The 19,878-nt window shown below is 46.8% G+C and overlaps 1 protein-coding gene across 20 annotated transcripts in view; it reads left to right on the top strand.

The window, feature by feature from the left end:
• LOC140483251 (nesprin-1-like) overlaps positions 1 to 19,878 on the top strand; it is a 585,321-nt gene that overhangs the window by 535,772 nt on the left and 29,671 nt on the right. For 17 of the 20 annotated variants that reach the window (XM_072581374.1, XM_072581388.1, XM_072581375.1 and 14 more), the window contains 5 exons: positions 1,888 to 2,025; positions 5,702 to 5,893; positions 13,798 to 14,131; positions 17,327 to 17,392; positions 17,827 to 17,969. In XM_072581374.1, the coding sequence (XP_072437475.1) occupies positions 1,888 to 2,025; positions 5,702 to 5,893; positions 13,798 to 14,131; positions 17,327 to 17,392; positions 17,827 to 17,969 (873 nt within the window). The remainder of the gene's footprint in view (positions 1 to 1,887; positions 2,026 to 5,701; positions 5,894 to 13,797; positions 14,132 to 17,326; positions 17,393 to 17,826; positions 17,970 to 19,878) is intronic. The other 3 variants (XM_072581386.1, XM_072581377.1, XM_072581376.1) reach the window with 1 other exon arrangement.

The following is a 19,878-nucleotide window of genomic DNA, read 5'->3' as shown; positions in this document are numbered from 1 at the left end:
AGTTTAGTTCCTCACCACTAAATAGGGTTTCACCTTCCTGGAATAAATTAAAGGTTTTTTTTTCATATTTCATTATAAGCGCAAATAACAAAACCTGAAGCACTGTGGACAATTTTAATTGCTTCAGTTTGATTTCCTTTGTTTAAAAAAAACAAAACGCCTGGACCTCTTCGAGCATTAGAATCATTGGAGCAGGGTTTGTAACATTCATTAAAGGTGAGGTAAAACTGAGGGGGAAAGAAACCATCACACAGCACTTTATAAAGCAGCAGGAAGTGAAAGGTGGACACCGAGCTGAAAGGAGATGGTGAGGAACAAATGGTAGATTTTGGAGAATTTTGAAAACAATATGGAGGCAGTTGTGACAGAGGTGCAGTATATTTTTATAACATCTGGTGTTTTTTTGATTGATGCCACACTTTGTTTGGCTGCTATCGTTTTTTCCTTTCGCTCTGTCTGTAAGGATTGTTGCTGTCCCTTATTTTCTTTCCCACCTTGGCTTTATTGCTGGCTATTAAAGGATGTAAATAATAAAGCATTATCAGTAGGCAATGCAACGATCTAGTCGGGATAACCCAACTCTAATTCTCACAGATCAACACCTCTTGCACTGGTTGAAGGCAAATAGATTGGATGCATTTAACCTAAAGACGTGAGGAAGAATCTGCAGAAAGATACATCGATAGTTTTAGGGTTGCATGATGCATAAACATCTGTGTCAGTCACTTATTCCAAGAGGACCTGGCTCCGTACTATAAACTTGATAAAAGACCATTTGCAGGAGGAACAGAAGTCGGCCATTCAGCCCCGATTGTGTCTGCTCCCCCATTCAATGAGATCATGGCTGATCTGATAATCCTCAACTCCACTTTCCTGCCTATTCCCCATAACCCTCGATTCCCAGAAGAATATGTCTAACGCAGCCTTGACTATACATAATGACCCAGCCTCAACAGTCCACTGTGGGTAACAAAAAATTCCACAGATTCGTTAACCTCTGAGAACAAAATTCCACCCCATGTCTGTCCTAACTGGGTGAACCCTGACCCTTGAGATTGTGTCTTCTGGTCTTTGACACTCTCACAAGGGGAAACAACGTCTCCCTTTTCAAGTTCCCTAAGAATCTTGTCTATTTTAATAATAAGGTTTTCCCTCCTCCTTCTAAATTCCGATGCGGTTCAATCTATTTAACCTCTCCCCATAAAATCCTTCCATATTGCGACCAGCCCTTCTCTGGACTGCCTCCAGTGCCAATATATCTCTCCTTAAATAAGGGGCTGAAAACTGTTCAGGGTATTCTAGGTGTGGTCAGACTAGTGCCTCCTACAGGTCGTACTGCTATAACTCATGTTTTGTAAACACAAATATGCTACAACGCGATTGACGAAGTAGGGACACTGTTTCTAAAGCACAAACGTTTAAAGCATGTATTGGTTGTAACGTGATTCTGGCCTCATTAGTTTAGACAGTGCTGCTGTTACACGCTTTTCTTATTATACGGGATTGCACCAGAATGGAGCTACCATGTTATAGCAGAACTGACTGCATAGTTTCAACAGGACCTCCCCGTTTCTATATTCCATTCCCTTCTAATAAGGGACAAAAGCCATTGCTTTGGACTCTGCAGCAGTTGCGTCGAGTCCCAATTCGTCTGACCTGAAAGGAATAGACAGAAGGTGGAGAGGGTAAACCCTGGTGATGATCGAGGTTGAGGTAAAGGGAGAAGAGGCAGAGAGTGTCTTGTGCAGTTAGACTCTTGGCTTGTGTCACAGAGACTGTCAAGTCCAGTGGGGTTTGGATGAAGTGAAGGAGCCTGTTACCGAGACCTGAGCTTCTCACGAGCCCGGATTCAGAAGCTCCTTTGTTTTATTTCTCCTTTTTGAACAGCACTTTATTGGTCAACGAGAGGAGTTTGAAACCACGCGTGAGAGTATCTTGGTCTGGTTGACGGAGATGGACCTGCAGCTGACCAACATTGAGCACTTCTCTGAATGTGACGTTCAGGCCAAAATCAAACAGTTAAAGGTAGGTTCAAGGACTGAGGGGTGGCATTCGGACCGAAGGGCAATGTCTCATCATTGGCCTCTCGACAGGATATCTTTTCCTCACTCCATTTGTATCGAGGGACCGGGATAGGACAGATTTGGTTTCTATGATCAACTCAGTGCCTGCAGTACAAAACCACTCCACTTGCAAGTGTCTCAGCCAGCTTTGTAAGAGAGGGAGGCAGTCAGACCACTTTGAGTTTTAAAACCTCCAGCTTTATTTTTTTGAAAGCTACACTTGTCTTTTCCCAAAATCTTTGCATCAGCCCAACAGCATAGCAAATAGATCCAAATTCAATGTCACATTCAAAAATCTTAATCCTTATCTCAGTTTATTTCCCAGTTTAATGTTGAGTATATTGACCAAACCTTACTCTTTTTTTGTTTTATACTGGGATGCTGGCTGGAGGGTTTATTTTTAAAATCGGTCTATATTTGTTTGTTTGACGTGTTCCTGAGTTTAATGACCTCCAAAATCTCTTGAGGCGATGCCTTAATTTCGAGGGAGTGAGAATATCAGTGAGGACTTTCTCTCGCAGTGATGTGTCAATAATGAGTATTGTTAGCAGTAATTTGGTTTGATATTAATTGTCATAGAGTCATAGAGATGCACAGCACGGAAACAGACCCTTCGGTCCAATTCGTCCATGCCGACCAGATATTCTAAATTAATCTCATCCCATTTGCCAGCATTTGGCCCATATCCCTCAAAACCCTTTCTATTCATATACCCATCCAGATGCCTTTTAAATGTTGTAACTGTACCAGCCTCCACCACTTCCTCTGGCAGCTCATTCCATCCACACACCATCCTCTGCGTGAAAAAGTTGTCCCTTCGGCTCCTTTTAAATCTTTCCCCTCTCACCTTCAACCTACGCCCTCTAGTTTGGGACTTGCCTATCCTGAGGAAAAGACCTTGACCATTCACCCTATCCGTGCCCCTCATAATTTTGTAAACCTCTATCATGTCCCCCCTCAGCCTCCGATGCTCCGGGGAAAACAGCCCCAGCCTGTTCAGCCTCTCCCTATAGCTCAAATCTTCTGACACCAGCAACATCCTTGTAAATCTTTTCTGAACCCTTTCAAATTTCACAACATCTTTTTCTACAGCAAAAAGACCAGAATTGCACACAATATTCCAACAGTGGCCTAGCCAATGTCCTGTACAGCTGCAACATGACCTCCCAACTCCTGTACTCAATATTCTGACCAATAAAGGAAAGCATACCAAACGCCTTCTTCACTGTCCTATCTAACTGCGACTCCACTTTCAAGGAGCTATGAACCTGCACTCCAAGGTCTCTTTATTCAGTAACACTCCCTAGGACCTTACCATTAGGTGTATAAGTCCTGCCCTGGTTTGCTTTCCCAAAATGCAGCACCTCACACGTACCTATACGAAACTTCACCTGCCACTCCCCAAACCATTGGTCTAGCTGTTCAAGATTCCATTGTACTCTGAGGTAACCTTCACTGGTCCACTGCACCACTAATTTTGTCACTCTGGCCTCGTTTCCAGCAAGAGGAAGAAACATTGCTTTGTCTCTAGTGTGATGCAGTTATAAGTATTAGACAGTGAAATAAACCACTTTCAAAAACTCCAGCCTCAGCTGTGAAACTGAGCGGAGAGGCTGGAACAGGATTTTGCCCGTTGGGTCGGGATCCTGACATCAGGGTCAGGTGGGATCACACCCCTGTGTTGTGAGGAGTAGTCACCTGACGGTGATTTCCCCCAGATTGCCCAATGAGACTAGGGCTGCGTCCGATTAACGACGGCAGTCACACTCTCAAAGTTGGAGGGTGGATGGAAGACCTTCCAGCTCAGAGGAATCTGCAGCTTGCCGCAGCTCCAGGGAGAGGAAGGGAGGACACTTCCATGTTGAGGTGCCCTTGCTCCGAGTTATCGAATGGAGAAACGTCTCCAGCATTTGTAGCAGAAAGGCATCTCTCCCTGCAGGCCACAAGCGCCACCCCTTCCTGTCCAACCCCAGTCTGCCACCAGGGGGCTCCTCCAGGCAACTAGCCTAGCTCCTGCCGCCTGCCATTCCTCTGGGTACACAATGGCCAAGTGAAACATTCCAGTCACGCCTGACTGTGGTTACTCAATCAGTCTTTAAAGACACTTAATTATTTGCTCACTGTTTGTGGGTAGGTAGTCTTTATACCTTCCACCCTATACTGTATCTCTGGCCTTTTGTGCCCATCTGCCTCCACACTCACCAACTTGGAGGCCTAACAGTCCTGCTGATGGGCTTGGCTATGGTGTATAATTCTAATTCCAGTTGGCAGAGGATATGTGTAAAACTAAAAGGTTGCCTGGTTTGGTACAGGATGGCAATTAGAAACCATGACCCTGAACTCATGTCCTATCGTGCCATAGGTAACCTGCCATTGTTAAACGATCGGGCCTTGTTATTGAGTCTAATCCCACACCTGGCTGGTTGAGTATTCACCTTTCCCTTCACATCTGTTGTCTGAAAACATTCAAGAAGTTGCTGACCACTTTCCCCAGGAAGCTGGAATTGGCTAATTAAATGCCAGCTTCGTCAGTGACATCCATTTTTAAGAGGCACCAAATGGATAGCACCATCTATCAGGAGAGGCCAAGTGATCAACAAACCCAGCCTGACCGCTCCCACGGCAGAGTCGAGGCACTTGCAAATTTTGGGGATGTTTTGTGAGGAGGAGGAAATGGGGTGGAAGATCTGGGAATTAAACCTGAGGGGATTTCGGTCTTTATTGTGGGAAGCAGCACGTGGGGACAACTCGAAACAGGGAATGTTTTTGTGGTTAGAAAGAGCAGGTTGGAATAGAACCCCGTATCTCCAGTTGAAGAAATATGACCATAAGACATAGACACAGGAGCAAAGGTAGGCCATTCAGCCCATTGAGTCTGTTCCACCATTCAATGAGATTACGGCTGATCTGATAATCCTCAACTCCACTCTCCTGCCTTTGTTTTGTAATCCTTGATTCCCTTACTAATTAATTACAAGTCTACCTCAGCCTCGAATAAATTCAATGATCCAGCCTCGATAGCCCTTTGTGCTAATGAATTCCACAGAAATAGATCATCTCTTACTTTCAAACTGGAGGGAGAGATTAAAAAAAAAATAAGGTAGGGAGGTGGGTGTGAATGGGGTGCTCTTCGGAGGGTTGGTGTGAACTTAATGGGCCGAATGGCCTGCTTCTACACTGTAGGGTTTCTATAGGGGGTGACACAGTAGCTCAATGGTTAGCACTGCTGCCTCACAGCGCCGAGGACCATTCCCAACCTCGGGTGACCGGCTGTGTGGAGTTTGCATATTCTCCCTGTGTCTGCGTGGGTTTCCTCTGAGTGCTCCAGTTTCCTCCCACAATCCAAAGATGTGCAGGTTAGGTGAATTGGCCGTGCTAACTTGCCCCGTAGTGTTCAGGAATGTGTAGGTTAGTTGCATTGGTTCGGGGTAAATGCACAGTAATTGGGGAGGGGAATGGGTCTGGGTGGGTTACTCTTCAGAGGGTTGGTGTGGACTTGTTGGGCCAAATGACCTGTTTCCACACTGTAGGGCTTCTATGAAAAAGGTCAGAAGCATTTTTTATCCTTTGCCACCTCGCTTCCTTTTCTGTAGCTACCCCTGTCTCTGGGCACTGACAACCTTTCTCTCCATCTGCAGGCCTTCCAGCAGGAGATAGCTCTCAACACGAGCCGCATTGACCAGCTCTTTGTTGATGGAGAGCAGCTGATTGAGAAGAGTGAGCCAATGGACGCTGCAATCATCGAGGAAGAACTGGAGGAACTTCATCGGTACTACCAGGAGGTCTTTGGCCGAGTTGACCGCTACTACAAGAAGTTGATGCAGCTTCCGGTAGGTGTATTGGCAACTCCTCACGCACAGTTTTCACAATACTCTGGCAATTCTCGAGAACATGATACCCACAACACCTGCTCCCATCATAGAATGCCTACAGTGCGGAAGCAGGCCATCCGGCCCATTGAGCCCACACTGCCCCTCAGAAGCACGTCCCACCAGGCCCCATTCCACCCACCCTGTAATCCTGCATTTCCCATGGCTAACCAACCTATCCTGCACATACCTGGACACTATGGGGCAATTTTAAACATGGCCTCAAGAACCTGCGGGAGGAAACTGGAGAGCCCAGAGGAAACCTACGCAGGCTTGGGGAGAATGTGTAAACTCCACACAGTCACCCAAGGGTGAAATTGAACCCGGGTCCATTGTGAGGCAGCAGTGCTAACCACTGAGCCACCATGCCCATAAAGATTCTTACTTTTCAGGAACTTCCCACCGAATACTGGTGAGAATCTGTTGCCAGGACACATTAAACTATTTTATACAGTCACTGCGTTTTCCTTGCGTTACCTGCAGACTGAACAAAGTTTGTAACTCATGTAATGTCAGTAATGCTTTTTAAGATGTTGGAAAAGGACTTGGAGGAGCTTGCATCAATTGTAAAGGGATTGGTAATTGTTTTTTTTTTGTACCATTGCAAATGTTGACCCGTGTGATTTAGTGACCTTGACCTGGAAGCAGTACCGGTAGAGAGGAAGTTAAAAGAGAGCTTGTAAGACACAATGGGCTGAACAGCTGGGGGTTGAAGGCACAGATGTGTGTACAAAAATATAGCAGACCCAGGTAGAAACAGGAATGCAGGAAATTTTTGTGAGGAGCTAAAGAAACTAATGTCTCTGAGGAAGAGGTCCGTTTTCCTGTTGGATGCCAGAAGGAAACAGGAGCTCTTGGAGCAGGCCTATAAAGGTTTGAAATCCAGCAAACTGTATAAATCATCAGAAAGACAAAGATGTTGTGGTGCTTTGTGATGCCATACGTCTGCAGGGAATGGTTGTCACAGAATCCCCACAGTGTGGAAGCAGACCATTCGGCCCATCAAGTCCACGCCAACCCTCCAAAGTGCATCCCACCCAGACCCATCCCTTGATCCTCTAACCCTGCATTTCTCATGGCTAACTCACCTGGGCACTATGGAGATACCGCAATTTTAGCCTGGCCAATCCACCCACCTGCACATCCTCGGACTAAGGGAGGAAATCACAGCACCCGGAGGAAACCCACGCAAACGCGGGGAGAGTGTGCAAACTCCACACAGACAGTCACCCCAGGCTGGAGTTGAACCCGAGACCCTGGCGCTGTGAGGCATCAGTGCTAACCACTGAGCCACCATGTACAGGTATCGTTGTTGCATTGCGTGTTCAAAGTGAAATGTATCTTTTGGTGGAAGTGCTGTTTCCTTGTTAATTCATGTTTAATTCAGATAAGTTCTGATTGGTGTTGACCTTATAGAAAGTGAAGTCTTGTTAATGTCTTCATTTGGGGCTTATTCAGTAAATTTGTTACTTTGGTTTACAGTTGCCCCCACTGAGATCATAAGAGTGTCACCATCGAGAGGCTAACGGAGTGAGCCCTGTAATGGTGCCCATATGCTACAGTGAGACCTGGAATCTCTGCTGGTAGACCCCCAATATAATTGAACAGTAGACACTGCAATCTTTCCTTGATTAATGTCGATATTCACCACTTGGTTCACAGTTTAGTGATCTGATGCAAGAAACTGCAGGTTATTGCTCATAAAAGTGTGAAGTGATTCATTTTGGAAAGCCAAATTTGAATGCAGAATACAAGGTTAAAGGCAGGATTCTTGGCAGTGTAGAGGAACAGAGGGATCTTGGGGTCCATGTCCATAGAGTCCTCCAAAGGTGCCATCCAAGTTGATAGGGTTGTTAAGAAGGCATACGGTGTATTGGCTTTCATTAACAGGAGGATTGAGTTTAAGAGCCACGAGGTTATGCTGCAGCTCTATAGAGTCCTGGTTAGACCACACTTGGAATGTTGTGTTCAGTTCTGGTCACCTCATTATAGGAAGGATATGGAAGCTTTAGAGAGGGTACAGAGGAGATTTACCAGGATGCTGCCTGGACTAGAGGGCAGGTCTTACGAAGAAAGGTTGAGGGAGCTGGGGCTTTTCTCAATGGAGCGAAGAAAGGCAAGAGGCGACTTGCTAATGGTGTACAAGATGATGACACGCATAGAGTGGATAGTCAGATACTTTTTCCCATGGCAGAAATGGCTGTCACAAGGGAGCATAATGTTAAGAGATTGGAGGAAGGGTTAGGGGAGGTGTCAGAGGTAGGTTCTTTGCACAGAGAATGGTGAGTGCATGGAATACATTGCCAGCAGTGATAGTAGAGTCAGATACATTAGGGACATTTAAGTGACTCTTGGATAGGCATGTGGAAGTGAGTACAATGAAGGGTATGTAAGTTAGTTTGATCTTAAGAGTAGGGACAGCAGCGGTGGCTCAGTGGTTAGCACTGCTGCCTCACAGTGCCAAGGACCCAGGTTCGATTCCAGCCTCGGGTGACTATCTGTGTGGAGTTTGCATGTTCTCCCCGTGTCTGCGTGGGTTTCCTCCGAGTGCTCTGGTCCAAAAATGTGCAGGTTAGGTGAAATGGCCAGGCTAAGTTGCCCATCATGTTCAGGGGTGTGTAAGTTAGCTGCATTAGTCAGGGGGAATGTAGAGTAATAGGGTAGGGGGAATGGGTCTGTGTGGGATACTCTTCGGAGGGTCAGTCTGGACTTGTTGGGCTGAAGGGCCTGTTTCCACACTGTAGGGAATCTAATTCTAAAAAAAAGAGGTCAGCACAACATCAAGGGCTGAAGGGCCTGTACTGTTCTATATGACTCAATTATGATACCAATATTGGTGAGAGCTGAACTTACATGGGTGGGTGTCTCTCACTGTGAACCTGTGCCCTGCTAGTTTAGACCCAGTGGGATCCATTACTTTCTCTAACCTGGGTGGCTAGGAAAATCCTGCAGTTTCATATTACAAATCCAACAGCCTAAATACGTCTGTGACCAGAGGGAGCCATTTGCAGATGTTGGGTTTATTTATAGAATATAAATTTGCATGTTGGTATGCAGCAAGCTCAAGTGGGGTAAAGCTGGGAAACAGCTTGATCAAAATGAAGCCGTGCAACTCTCACTGACTTTGGAGTTCTCTGGACTGTTTATCTAGACTGTGTCAGGTTGGACAAAATGCACTTGCATTGGTATTTGTACTGGGATTTAGATTGGCACAGAACAAGATTGGTGCATGGGGGAAGGGCTCGGAATGTGATTGTTCACCAGGTCCACAGACTGTCCGGTATCATTTCTACCCACATAAGTGGACAAAGATTTCTGAAAAAGTAGGGACATTCCCTGCCGGGTGCTAGCAGGACATTGCAGTGCAGAGATATTGTACTGGATTAGGCTTGAAATGTGAACATTCTTTTCTCTTGCTTCTCTCAGACACAGTGTGTGTGCCAAAGAAGCTGCCAAAAAAGCCAGCAGCTCTTCCAACTCTCTGTTTTCCTCTCTCTCTCTCGCTCCTTCTCTCTCTTTAGCTCCCTCTGTTTCTTTCTCTCAACTTTGTTCTGATTTTTCAAAATCTTCTTGTGTGATCTTTCGCTTCATCTGACTCATGTTGTCTCTTTTTATGACGGGTTTCTCTCTGTCATGCACACAAGTCACTGTGGCCTCCCCCTCAGATTGGTGAGAGTCCTGTTTGGAGCAGTTGCCTTGGGTGATGCGTACAGCAGAGAGGCAGCAGTTGAAGGAGGAACGTGTTAGAAATATAAATAGCTATACAGAGAAATTCTTGTCCCAGAAGCAAAAAGAAATAAACAAAATCTTACTGTTTCCCTGCCTGTACCAGTCTTTCTTCTTGATTACTTTTTATTGTAGTCCCTATTGCAAACAAATGCTTATCTCCTGAGTACGGCACACAAATGGAATGAACACAGAAAGAGCTCCCTTCCGTTCACCTAGAGCAGTACACATTCATTCGAAAGGATTGCAGTGGTGAAATTATCCAGCAGGTCCAGCAAAATTGATGAAGAGAGCTGTCCACTTTATACATGCCATTCAGACCAACTAGTCTGTGTCGGTCTTTGTGTCTCACTCTTCCCATCTCTTTCTCGCCTCAGTCTGTCACTACAGTTCATCTCCCTCACATGCTTGTCTAACTTACCCATGATGCATCTGTACCGTTTGCTTCTGAGTCTTAGAGACGTACAGCACAGAAACAGACCCTTTGGTCCAACTCGTCCATGCCGACCCAGATATCCTAAAGTAATCTGGTCCCATTTGCCAGCATTTGGCCCATATCCCTCTAAACCCTTCCTATTAATTTACCCACCCAGATGCCTTTTAAATGCTGTACTTGTTCCAGCCTCTGCCACTTCCTCTGGCAGCTCACTCCGTACACAAGCCACCCTCTGTGTGGAAAAGGTTGCCCCTTAGGTCCCTTTGAAAACTCGATCCACGACTGACATGATTTTCTGTCTGCATTCCTGTGAGTGAACAGGAACAGGCTGTACTGAATATAACAATATTCAATAAAGACAGGACATCTTCTCTGAAAACCAACAGGCCCAGACTCCAGCTCCATGGATCACTATGACAACTCCTTCTGCACGTGCTCACTAGCTATCCTTAGAGATCATAGAACATAGAACATTACAGCGCAGTACAAGCCCCTGATGTTGCACCGACCTGTGAAACTAATCTGAAGCCCATCCAACCTACACTATTCCATTATTGTCCATACACCTATCCAATAATGTCCATAAAGTTGGTGAGGCTACTGTTGTTGCATGCAGTGCGTTCCACACCCCTACTATTCTCTGAGTAAAGAAACCACCTCTGACATCTGTCCTTTATCTATCACTCCTCAATTTGAAGCTATGCTCCCTTGTACTAGCCATCACCATCTGAGGAAAAAGCCCCTCACTGTCCACCCTATCTAATCCTCTGATTATCTTATATGTCTCAAGTCACCTCTCAACTTTCTTCTCTCTCATGAAAACAGCCTCAAGTCCCTCAAACTTCCTTCCATACCAGGCAACATCCTAGTAAATCTCTTCTGAACCTTTTCCAAAGCTTCCACATCCTTCCTATAATGCGGTGACCAGAACTGCACGCAATACTCCCAAATGGGGCCACATCAGTGTTTTGTACAGCTGCAGCATGACCTCGTGGTTCCGAAACTCGATCCGTCTACCAATAAAAGCTAACACACCGTAAAGCGAATCAATCCCCTTTAATCTACAACTCTCACCAAATTCCTTAACCTCACCTGTTTTACCATTAACATTTAACTATGAATACAACTTACTTTAATCCCTATAAAAACCAAAAGAACTGTGGATGCTGTAAATCAGAAACAAAACATAGAAATTGCTGGAAAAGCTCAGCGGGTCGAGCAATATCTGTGACGAGAAATCAGAGTTAACGTTTTGGACCCAAAACATTAACTCTGGTTTCTCTTCACAGATGCTGCCAGATCTGCTGAGCTTTTCCAGCAACTTTGCTGTTGTTGTTTTAATCCACTTGGTCCCCAGCTCCAAAAATCCATTGCTCGAGGGACTAATCTCTAACAGCGTCCTCAGCTCTCTAGGAGGACGGGTAGCAGGTGTGTGATCTCTTATCCTCTCCCTGGAAGGTGAACACATTGGTGGCACAAACTCACGCCTGGAATGCCCTCTCGAGGCTGATCGCTTTCCACTTTGGCTGCTATTTTTAATGCCACCTGCAGGCTGTGTTTTGAGGGAGACGAACGATCTGTGATAGTGGAAAGTTTACCAGGGCTCTTCAATATCTTCACCCTCTGCCCAATGTCCCTCAGCACTGAATTGAAGGTGATCTGAAAACTTCTGAACCATGGCGTGCTGCTGAAAGAATAGAGACTCCTCATAGTCATCAAGTCATAGAGCACAGAAACAGATCCTTTGGCACAACCAGTCCATGCTGAACATAGTCCCAAACTAAACTAGGCCCACCTGCTTGCTCCTGGCCCACATCCCTCTCAACCTTTCTTACTCACGTACTCATCTAAGTGTCTTTTAAATGTTGTAACTGTACCTGCATCCTCAACTTCCTCAGGAAATCCATTCTACACATGAACGGTCCTCTGTGTAAGAACAGTTGCCCCCCATGTCTGTTTAAAATCTCTCTCCTCTCACCTTAAAAATAGTCTTGAAATCCCCCATCCTAGGGAAAAGATACCTACCGTTTACCGTTTACCCTGTCTACACCCCTCATGATTTTATAGACCTGTACAAAGTCACCCCTCAGCCTCCTACACTCCAGTGAAAAGGAATCCCAGTCTCTCCAGCCTTTCTTTATAACTCAAACCTTCCATACCTGACAACATCCTGGTAAATCTCATCTGAACCCTCTCCGGTTTAATAATGTCCTTCCTATGACAGTGCGACCAGAACTGGACACAGTGCTCCAGAAGAGGTCTTATCGATGTCCTGTACAATTCCAACGTGACTTCCTAACTTCTGCGTTCAAAGGACTGAGCAATGAAGGCAAGCTTGCCAAAACACCTGCCTCTGTATTGACTTTAAAATTCGATTTCTCACTGGAAACCTTGGCTTTTGCCCTCGGGAGTTGACATTTGAAGTGGGCCGCCTCTCTCCCCCAGGAAGAGTTCATGCAGCCCCTCTGTGTTTTGTACAGTACGCCTGGGCACAGACCGTTGTGGTCTGTGTTGAATTCTCTTTGCTGCTGTGGTCGTGTCACTCCATGCACTTGTGACCTGTAGTAACTAGCTGGATCAGGTTCTGGGTGGTGGGTCCCACACCCACCTTCTTGTTTAACAGTCTGAGTGCTCGTTCCTTCCCCATCCTTGTAAGTACCTTTGGTTTTCTGTAAGGTTGTCGTGACCAGTTCATTTTCTTGTTTCCCACTACTTGTGCCCACAGCATTCTCTGTTGTAGGCCTTCTGCGTTCTTTCAGCCTTTGCTTAGGCCTTACCTTTCGACAGTTCGATATAAAATGACACACCCCTACTACCACCAAACCTCACAGGTGTTTCCTCCACTTCTGGGACCAAGGCCAAAACTGTGCTGTGGCTAAACTTCACTTTGGCTCCTCCAAGCACTTGCCTCTGATAAGGTGGGTCTAACAGCAATGCCACCATGTAGTAATGTGAGATCTACATCTCCTGTGAGTGAGCCGCAACAAACTTCATTGAACACCACTTTAGGTTAGATTCCCTACAGTGTGGAAACAGGCTCTTTGGCCCAACAAGTCCACACACAGACCGTCTGTAACAGCAACCCACCCAGACCCATTCCCCTACCCTACCCTACGTTTACCCCTGACTAATACACTTAACACCGTGGGCGATTTAGCATGGCCAATTCACCTAACCTACACATCTTTGGATTGTGGGAGGAAACCCACGCAGACGCGGGGAGAATGTGCAACCGCTACACAGACAGTTGCCCAAGGCTGGAATCGAACATGGGTCCCTGGCGCTGTGGGGCAGCAGTGCTAACCAGTGAACCATGGTGCCGCCCCTTTATACAAAGGATGGTAAGACAGAACATCTTATCTGGAACTTTACAGACCCAGGCTGTAGCTGCATGTGGCATGGCTACTTTTGCTCAAATTCAGCAGGGATATGATCTACAGTTCATTTACAAAGCACAGATATAGTCATGAAGAAGCTAGACAGTCCATGAGGGAGAAAGAAATGAAGCAAGCAATGGAGGGGGCTTGTTTAGGTTAGGAGCCAGGTGGGTTGAGAGGCCCAATTTTGTCCTGGAAACTTCGACATTGTGTGAAGGGCGTATCTCATCACAGTCTGGTGTGGGGTGCTGCTTGAGTTTTGTTTGGCCTGGGTTATTTGAGCTGCAGAGATGGTAACAATTTCCTCTATCATCCTCTCCCTTTAGCTGACCGATGATGAACATGAGGTGTCTGACCGGGAAGCAGAAATAGATGAGAACAGTGAATTCTCCAGCATGCAGTGGCTGGACAGAGCTGCAGACAATGTGGGGACCCCTCCGCTGTCCCTGAGCCGGGGCACTGGTCTCCCACAGCCCAAGGACACTCGGTCAGGGCGTGATACCCCGGCCAGCGTTGACTCCATCCCCCTGGAGTGGGACCACGATTACGACTTGAGTCGAAACTTGGAGAGCGCAGTGTCTCGTGCGCTGGAGGGTGCTGAGGATGGCACTGGGGATGAAGACAGCGATTTCTACCTCAAAGGAGCGGCTGAAATCACAGGTGGGTCAGTGTGGAGAGTTTCTGTGTGTGTGTATGTGCGCGCGCGCGCTTGCACACATGCTAGTCTGTCTGTGTGGGTGTGTGCCTGTTTATCGATATGTGTGCCTGTGTCTGTCTGTGTGTGTGTGCGCGTGAGTCTATCTATGTAAATCTTCGCGTGTGTGTGTGTGTGTACGCGCATGTGCCCACACGTGTCTGTCTGTCTATGTATGTGTGGGTGTGTGCCTGGCTATCTATGAGTGTATGCGTGAGTCTATCTATGTAAGTCTGTGCCTGTGTGTCTGTGCTAGTGTGTGCGTGTGAGCCCATGCATGTCTGTCTGTCTGTCTATGTGTAGGTGTGTGCCTGTCTGTCTGTGTGTGTGCCTGTGTCTGTCTGTGTGTGTGAGTCTGTCTGTGTGTGCGTGTGTATGTATGTATGCATGCCTGTGTGTGAGTCTATCTGTCTGTATATGTATATCTGTGTGCATGGGTGAGTGTGCTCACATGAGAGAGCCAGAGAGTGAGGGTACCTGGGAGATGTGGCAAGAGTGAATGACGGAGCTGAAGAGTTTGAGAGTGGCTGGTGGTGTAATGGTGAAATGGGGGAGTCCAGTGGCAGAATTCCTAAATCAAGGAATTCCATTGAAATATTGGCACTAAATTTAAGATGTTAACTTTAAGCTGACTTCCTGTGCTGAATTACTCCAGTAACTCTTTGCCTGACAGTGAGAGATGCTGGCCCAATTGGTTTAATTGTGATTATAAAGGTCACGAGCCCCTCGGATGCTCATTGTGCCTCCGTAGTTGTGTTTGTCTGATGGTGAGCCTTTCACATCTGCTCAATGGTGTTTTGCTCTTCATCGCCAAAAGGACTGTTCTCTGTGATTTTACACCGTTTATCAAGTCTTTGTTAATGGCTTCTTAGCAATTCATTAAAACTTTATATCATGCCCCCATCCCAAACCTCCCTGGCCACGAAGGAGAACGAGGAGTCAGTCTCCTTGCTGTGACTGTGCAGCTGAAGCCCTGTGCCGGAACAGACCAGGGAAAGCTGCTCTCCCTGCCTGAAGGGCTTTGGTGGCTCAGTGGGGTCGGTTCAACAATCTGATACCCAGCGTTATTGTAATGCAGAGAAGATGGCTCAGCTAAAACCTGAAGAAGGCTGATCCAGTGGGGTTAAGTGCAATCCCCAGTGAATGGATGATGGCACTGTGACCTTTTGCAAAGGAGGTCACCTAGTTTTCTTTTTCCGAATCAATCACACTGTTCACAAAGTGCAGGGGGAGGTAAGTGTCTGAGGCGTTTCTATGGAATCCCAGCATTCCTGGGGCAGGGAGCCGATGCAAGTGACATGTTCTCTTGGAGTGATTGGAAAAGTAAGAGGAATAATGTAAGAGGCTGGTAGAATAGTAACTGTTACCTGGAGGAAATGAGAAATGAAAGGACTGGAGGGTATGTTGCATTTGCATAAAACTCTGGTCAAACAGCTTTACAAGCGTTGTGTTCAATTCTGGGCCATGTATCTTGGAGAGCATAGCCTCCTATCGAAAGGCAGGAGTACGTCATGAGTTTACCAGAAGGAGACTAAGCTGCTGTATCCTTGAATATGGAGATTGAGGTATTTAAGGTGATGGAAGAAATCAAAACTTTACTAATGGAATTTGGGCATCTCTGGCTCAGCCAGCATTTATTGTCTGTCCCTATTGTCCAGAGGGCAGTAAAGAGTCAACCACATTGCCGTGGTCTGGAGTCACATGTAGGCCAGACCAGATAAGGAGGACAGATTACCTTCCCTGAAGGACATTAGTGAACCAGATGGGTTTTTCCCAACAATCAGCAGTGGTCATCGTTCATCTCTTAATTCCAGATTTTCATTAAATTCAAATTCCACCATGTGCCATGGGATTCGAATCCAGGTCGCCGGGACCATACCTGTATCTCTGGATTAACCGTCCAGCAATGATACCACTCGGCCATCAGTTTCCCCCTATGGTGGAGAGAAGCAATTTGCTCTCTCAGGGGAAATCTGGAATATGGGAAGGGTAAGTATTATCTTAAAATTGAAACAAGCTCCTTAGATCCCGGACAGAGTGGTGATGGAGAACCCTGAGGTGAAGAGAGAGGAAGGCAGGTCAAAGGGCAAGGATGATGGCTTGCTGATTCTGCTGCCCCAGCATGGCAGCTGAGCTGGTGTGAGAGAGACCTTGGTCTGCTCATTGTTTAAAAAAAAAGTGTCATGGCAGCAGTGAGAACGAATGGCCAAAGGGGGACAAACCTCAGCACACCAGGAGAGAGGCTTTTTCCAAAAGTGGAGTGAGTGCGCATGAGTGACCAACTCCATATTTCGGTTCCAGAAGGTTCCATGCATGACCTCTTCTCTGCACCTTGCTGCCATCAGCGGTACGCGCTCATAGCCCACAAACTGTTTGTTTATCCAATTGGATGATTCCTGTCTATGGGGAACGTTCCGTCAAACAACACTGCCTCCCCACCGCCTATAGTCATTAACATAACTGAGAAATGAAAGCAAAATTCACAGTGATTTTTCTCCAGGGAAACAGGCAAGGGTTTGAGGTTTGACTTCAGGCACTTGTTGCAGTGCTCCTATCACTATGATTCTGAGCACAGAGCATCAGGGGAGGTTATATACCCCATGCTTGCAGATGGTAGGCTCAGAGAAATCCCAATGAACAGGCTTTTTGGTTATCATATCACTGTATTTGTTCTCAAACAGCAGAGCTGGTCTGCATGCTGAGCTTAGTGGTTCACTTGGAACAATCATCACGGTCAGATTTGTAAACAAGGGCTTGAGATATCAGGATTGATGAACCAGGGGTCAGAATCTAAGGGATACTGGGTAGGTCATCTAAGACTGAGAAATGTCTTTACCCAGAGACCCTGTGGAATTCTCTGTTACAGAAAACAGTTGGGGCCAAGACATTGAATGTTTTTAAGAAGGAATTAGACATAGTTCTTAGGGCTGAAGGGATCAGAGGAGAAAGCAGGAACGGGGGACTGAGTTGGATGATCATCCATGATCCGAACTAATGGCGGAGCAGGCTGGAATGGCCTACCCCCTGCTCCTAATGTCTGTGTTTAACCCAATGACGCCACGAAGAGAATGGGGAAGTGGGTGAGGATGGGGTCAGTGCGAAGGGCCATCCGCCCTGTACAGATTGGTGTAGCTGTTGAAATTGTCCTCTTATTTTTGCAGATGTAGTCATCCCCGAAAGCCCCGAGGCCTATCTAAAACTGACAGAAAGTGCTTTGAGATCCACTGGTAGGCATACAATGAGCTGAGCATGTTGTGGCTCCCAATGTCAAACCCACCCCCTCGGTCATCTACCTTAACTCTGACCTCATTCCCGAACGACGGTTTCATTGTGAAATGCAAATCCAACCTGAACTGATTAACCTCTTGCTAACATTGTTGAACCCATTTAATGGTCAGTGCATGCTCACCCACTTTGACCTCCCCCTCCAGGTGGGTATCGGGTTAGCTAGTGTGCATGTTACCTCACTCACCATCTCGTCGTGCAGTGCCGTAACCACCGGGCCCACCCTTTGCTCCACCGAGCCCCCGGGGTCTCGATTCCCTCGGCTGGATTTGCACGTGATTGTGGTTAGTTAGCAGCAGCCGGTCCATGGAGGCCCAATGTCTCTTTCTCTTTCTCTCTCTCTCCGTTGACTCCCACCATCTTCTGTCTCCAACAGGAGAGCCCGGCCACTTGGAGAAGCAAATCCGCCAGCTGGACAAAGCGCTGGACAGCAGCCGCTACCACCTGCAGCAGACCGAAAACGCCATCCGCAGCAAGACGCCCACAGGCCCTGAGTTGGACTCCAGCTACTGGGGCTATGTGAGTACTCAGCCTGTTGGGGTAACTGTTGGGTGAGGCGGGCGGAGGGTGGGGAGGGGGGGAGTTGGTGGGTGGTGGGTCAAGGCAAAGTGCTGGAAATCTGAAACAGAAGCAGAAATTGCTGGAGAAACTCAGCAGCATCCGTGCGGAGTTGACGATTCAATATCCCGACATCTGGATTCTTGTTTACTGGGACCTTGGATTTCAAAGGGTCACTTGGTCATAAACACAGGCATTGTGGACCGGCAAAATAATATCCCTAATGAACGTCGAGCTGTTTATTAATCATGCCCAAGTGATTCAGTGAAGGATTTGAAACTGCTGTAAATGTCTGGAAAGGATCCTGGCGCTCCCCATCATAGGCACAGGAGGAGGCCATTCAGTCCCTCAGGGCTAGTTCACCATTCAGTTTGGTCATGTTTGATGGGTATTGACTCTACTTAGTCACCATGATTCTGTAGGCCTTAATATTCTTGTCAGTCAAATATCCATCAGTGTCATTTTGCAATTTTCACTCGTCCTGTCGCCTTTTTTAGTTGAGAGCTTGAGACTTTCACTGCTGTGTGATTGTGTCTTTAAGCTTTTCACTGCTGTGCTTTCTAACATCTCCCACAATAGCCCAGCTCTATTTTTAAGGTTCACCACCCCTTGTTCTAGGCTCTCTCACCAGGATCAATAACAACTCTCATTTCTGCTTCATCTTAAGTCATCGATTAAGTCACCCCTCGATCTTTTACATTCAAGGGAATAGAAGCTGACCTCGCACAAATTTTCTTAACCCTTTTAATCCGGAAATATCTGCTGAATCTGTACTGCACTCCCTCCAAGAACATTACATGCCTCCTGATGTTGTGGTTCTCAGGAAAAGAATGCGGCACTTTTCAAAAGAAAACAAAATGAATGATATTCTTGCTTGTAGCATTCAAGAACATCCTGCTATCTGACTAATTGGGAATAGAGACAAGATCTCAGCCTGGCCTTAAGATGACCCCAGGAGCAGTGCCATTAGACAAAAGCATACCCCGGCCCATATCCCACCTTTAGTATAAAGAGGAGTGTGACTGGTTGGGGTGCGTGTTAAGGCCCCAGTGAGACAAAACCCTCCAGCCATGGTTCTTTACTGTAGTGAGGGGGCTAACTGGGAAGTGACCAGGCTGTCCTCAGCTAGTGAACACCCAGGGGTGATATGGACACTCCAGACCTTCGGGGTTTGATCAGCCTCCATAGTTCCCTTCTGGCGTCACTGTCTGAGGATCCCATCAATTGCGATCCCACCTTGGTAACTGATCCCGCACTTTTACTTCATTCAGGTGACGTGGCCACAAGTGGGCATTCATTGCTCAACTCCAGTTCCCCTGAGAGGGTCGGACGCGGTCACCATGTTGAGCTGCCGATGGCTAGTTTGGGGTAACGGATTGGTTTAGTTGACCCTCTTTAGAGGAGAAAGTGAGGACTGCAGATGCTGGAGATCAGAGCTGAAAATGTGTTGCTGGAAAAGCGCAGCAGGTCAGGCAGCATCCAAGGAGCAGGAGAATCGATGTTTCGGGCATGAGCCCTTCTTCAGGAATGAGGAAAGTGTGCCAAGCAGGCTAAGATAAAAGGTAGGGAGGAGGGTCTTGGGGGAGGAGCGTTGGAAATGCGATAGGTGGAAGGAGATTAAGGTGAGGGTGATAGGTCGGAGTGGGGGTGGGGGCGGAGAGGTCAGGAAGAAGATTGCAGGTTAGGAAGGTGGTGTTGAGTTTGAGGGTTGGGACTGAGACAAGGTGGGGAAATGAGGAAACTGGAGAAATCTGAGTTCATCCCTTGTGGTTGGAGGGTTCCTGGGCGGAAGATGAGATGCTCTTCCTCCAACCTCTTTAGAGCCAAACTCTCATTAAGAGAACTGGAGTCACATTGAGTCTAGATTAGA

Source organism: Chiloscyllium punctatum, chromosome 11 (assembly GCF_047496795.1).
Source record: "Chiloscyllium punctatum isolate Juve2018m chromosome 11, sChiPun1.3, whole genome shotgun sequence".
Taxonomy (NCBI): Eukaryota; Metazoa; Chordata; class Chondrichthyes; order Orectolobiformes; family Hemiscylliidae; genus Chiloscyllium; species Chiloscyllium punctatum.
Note: the sequence above shows the minus strand (reverse complement) of the source record. Positions and strands in the feature narration are given on the sequence as shown.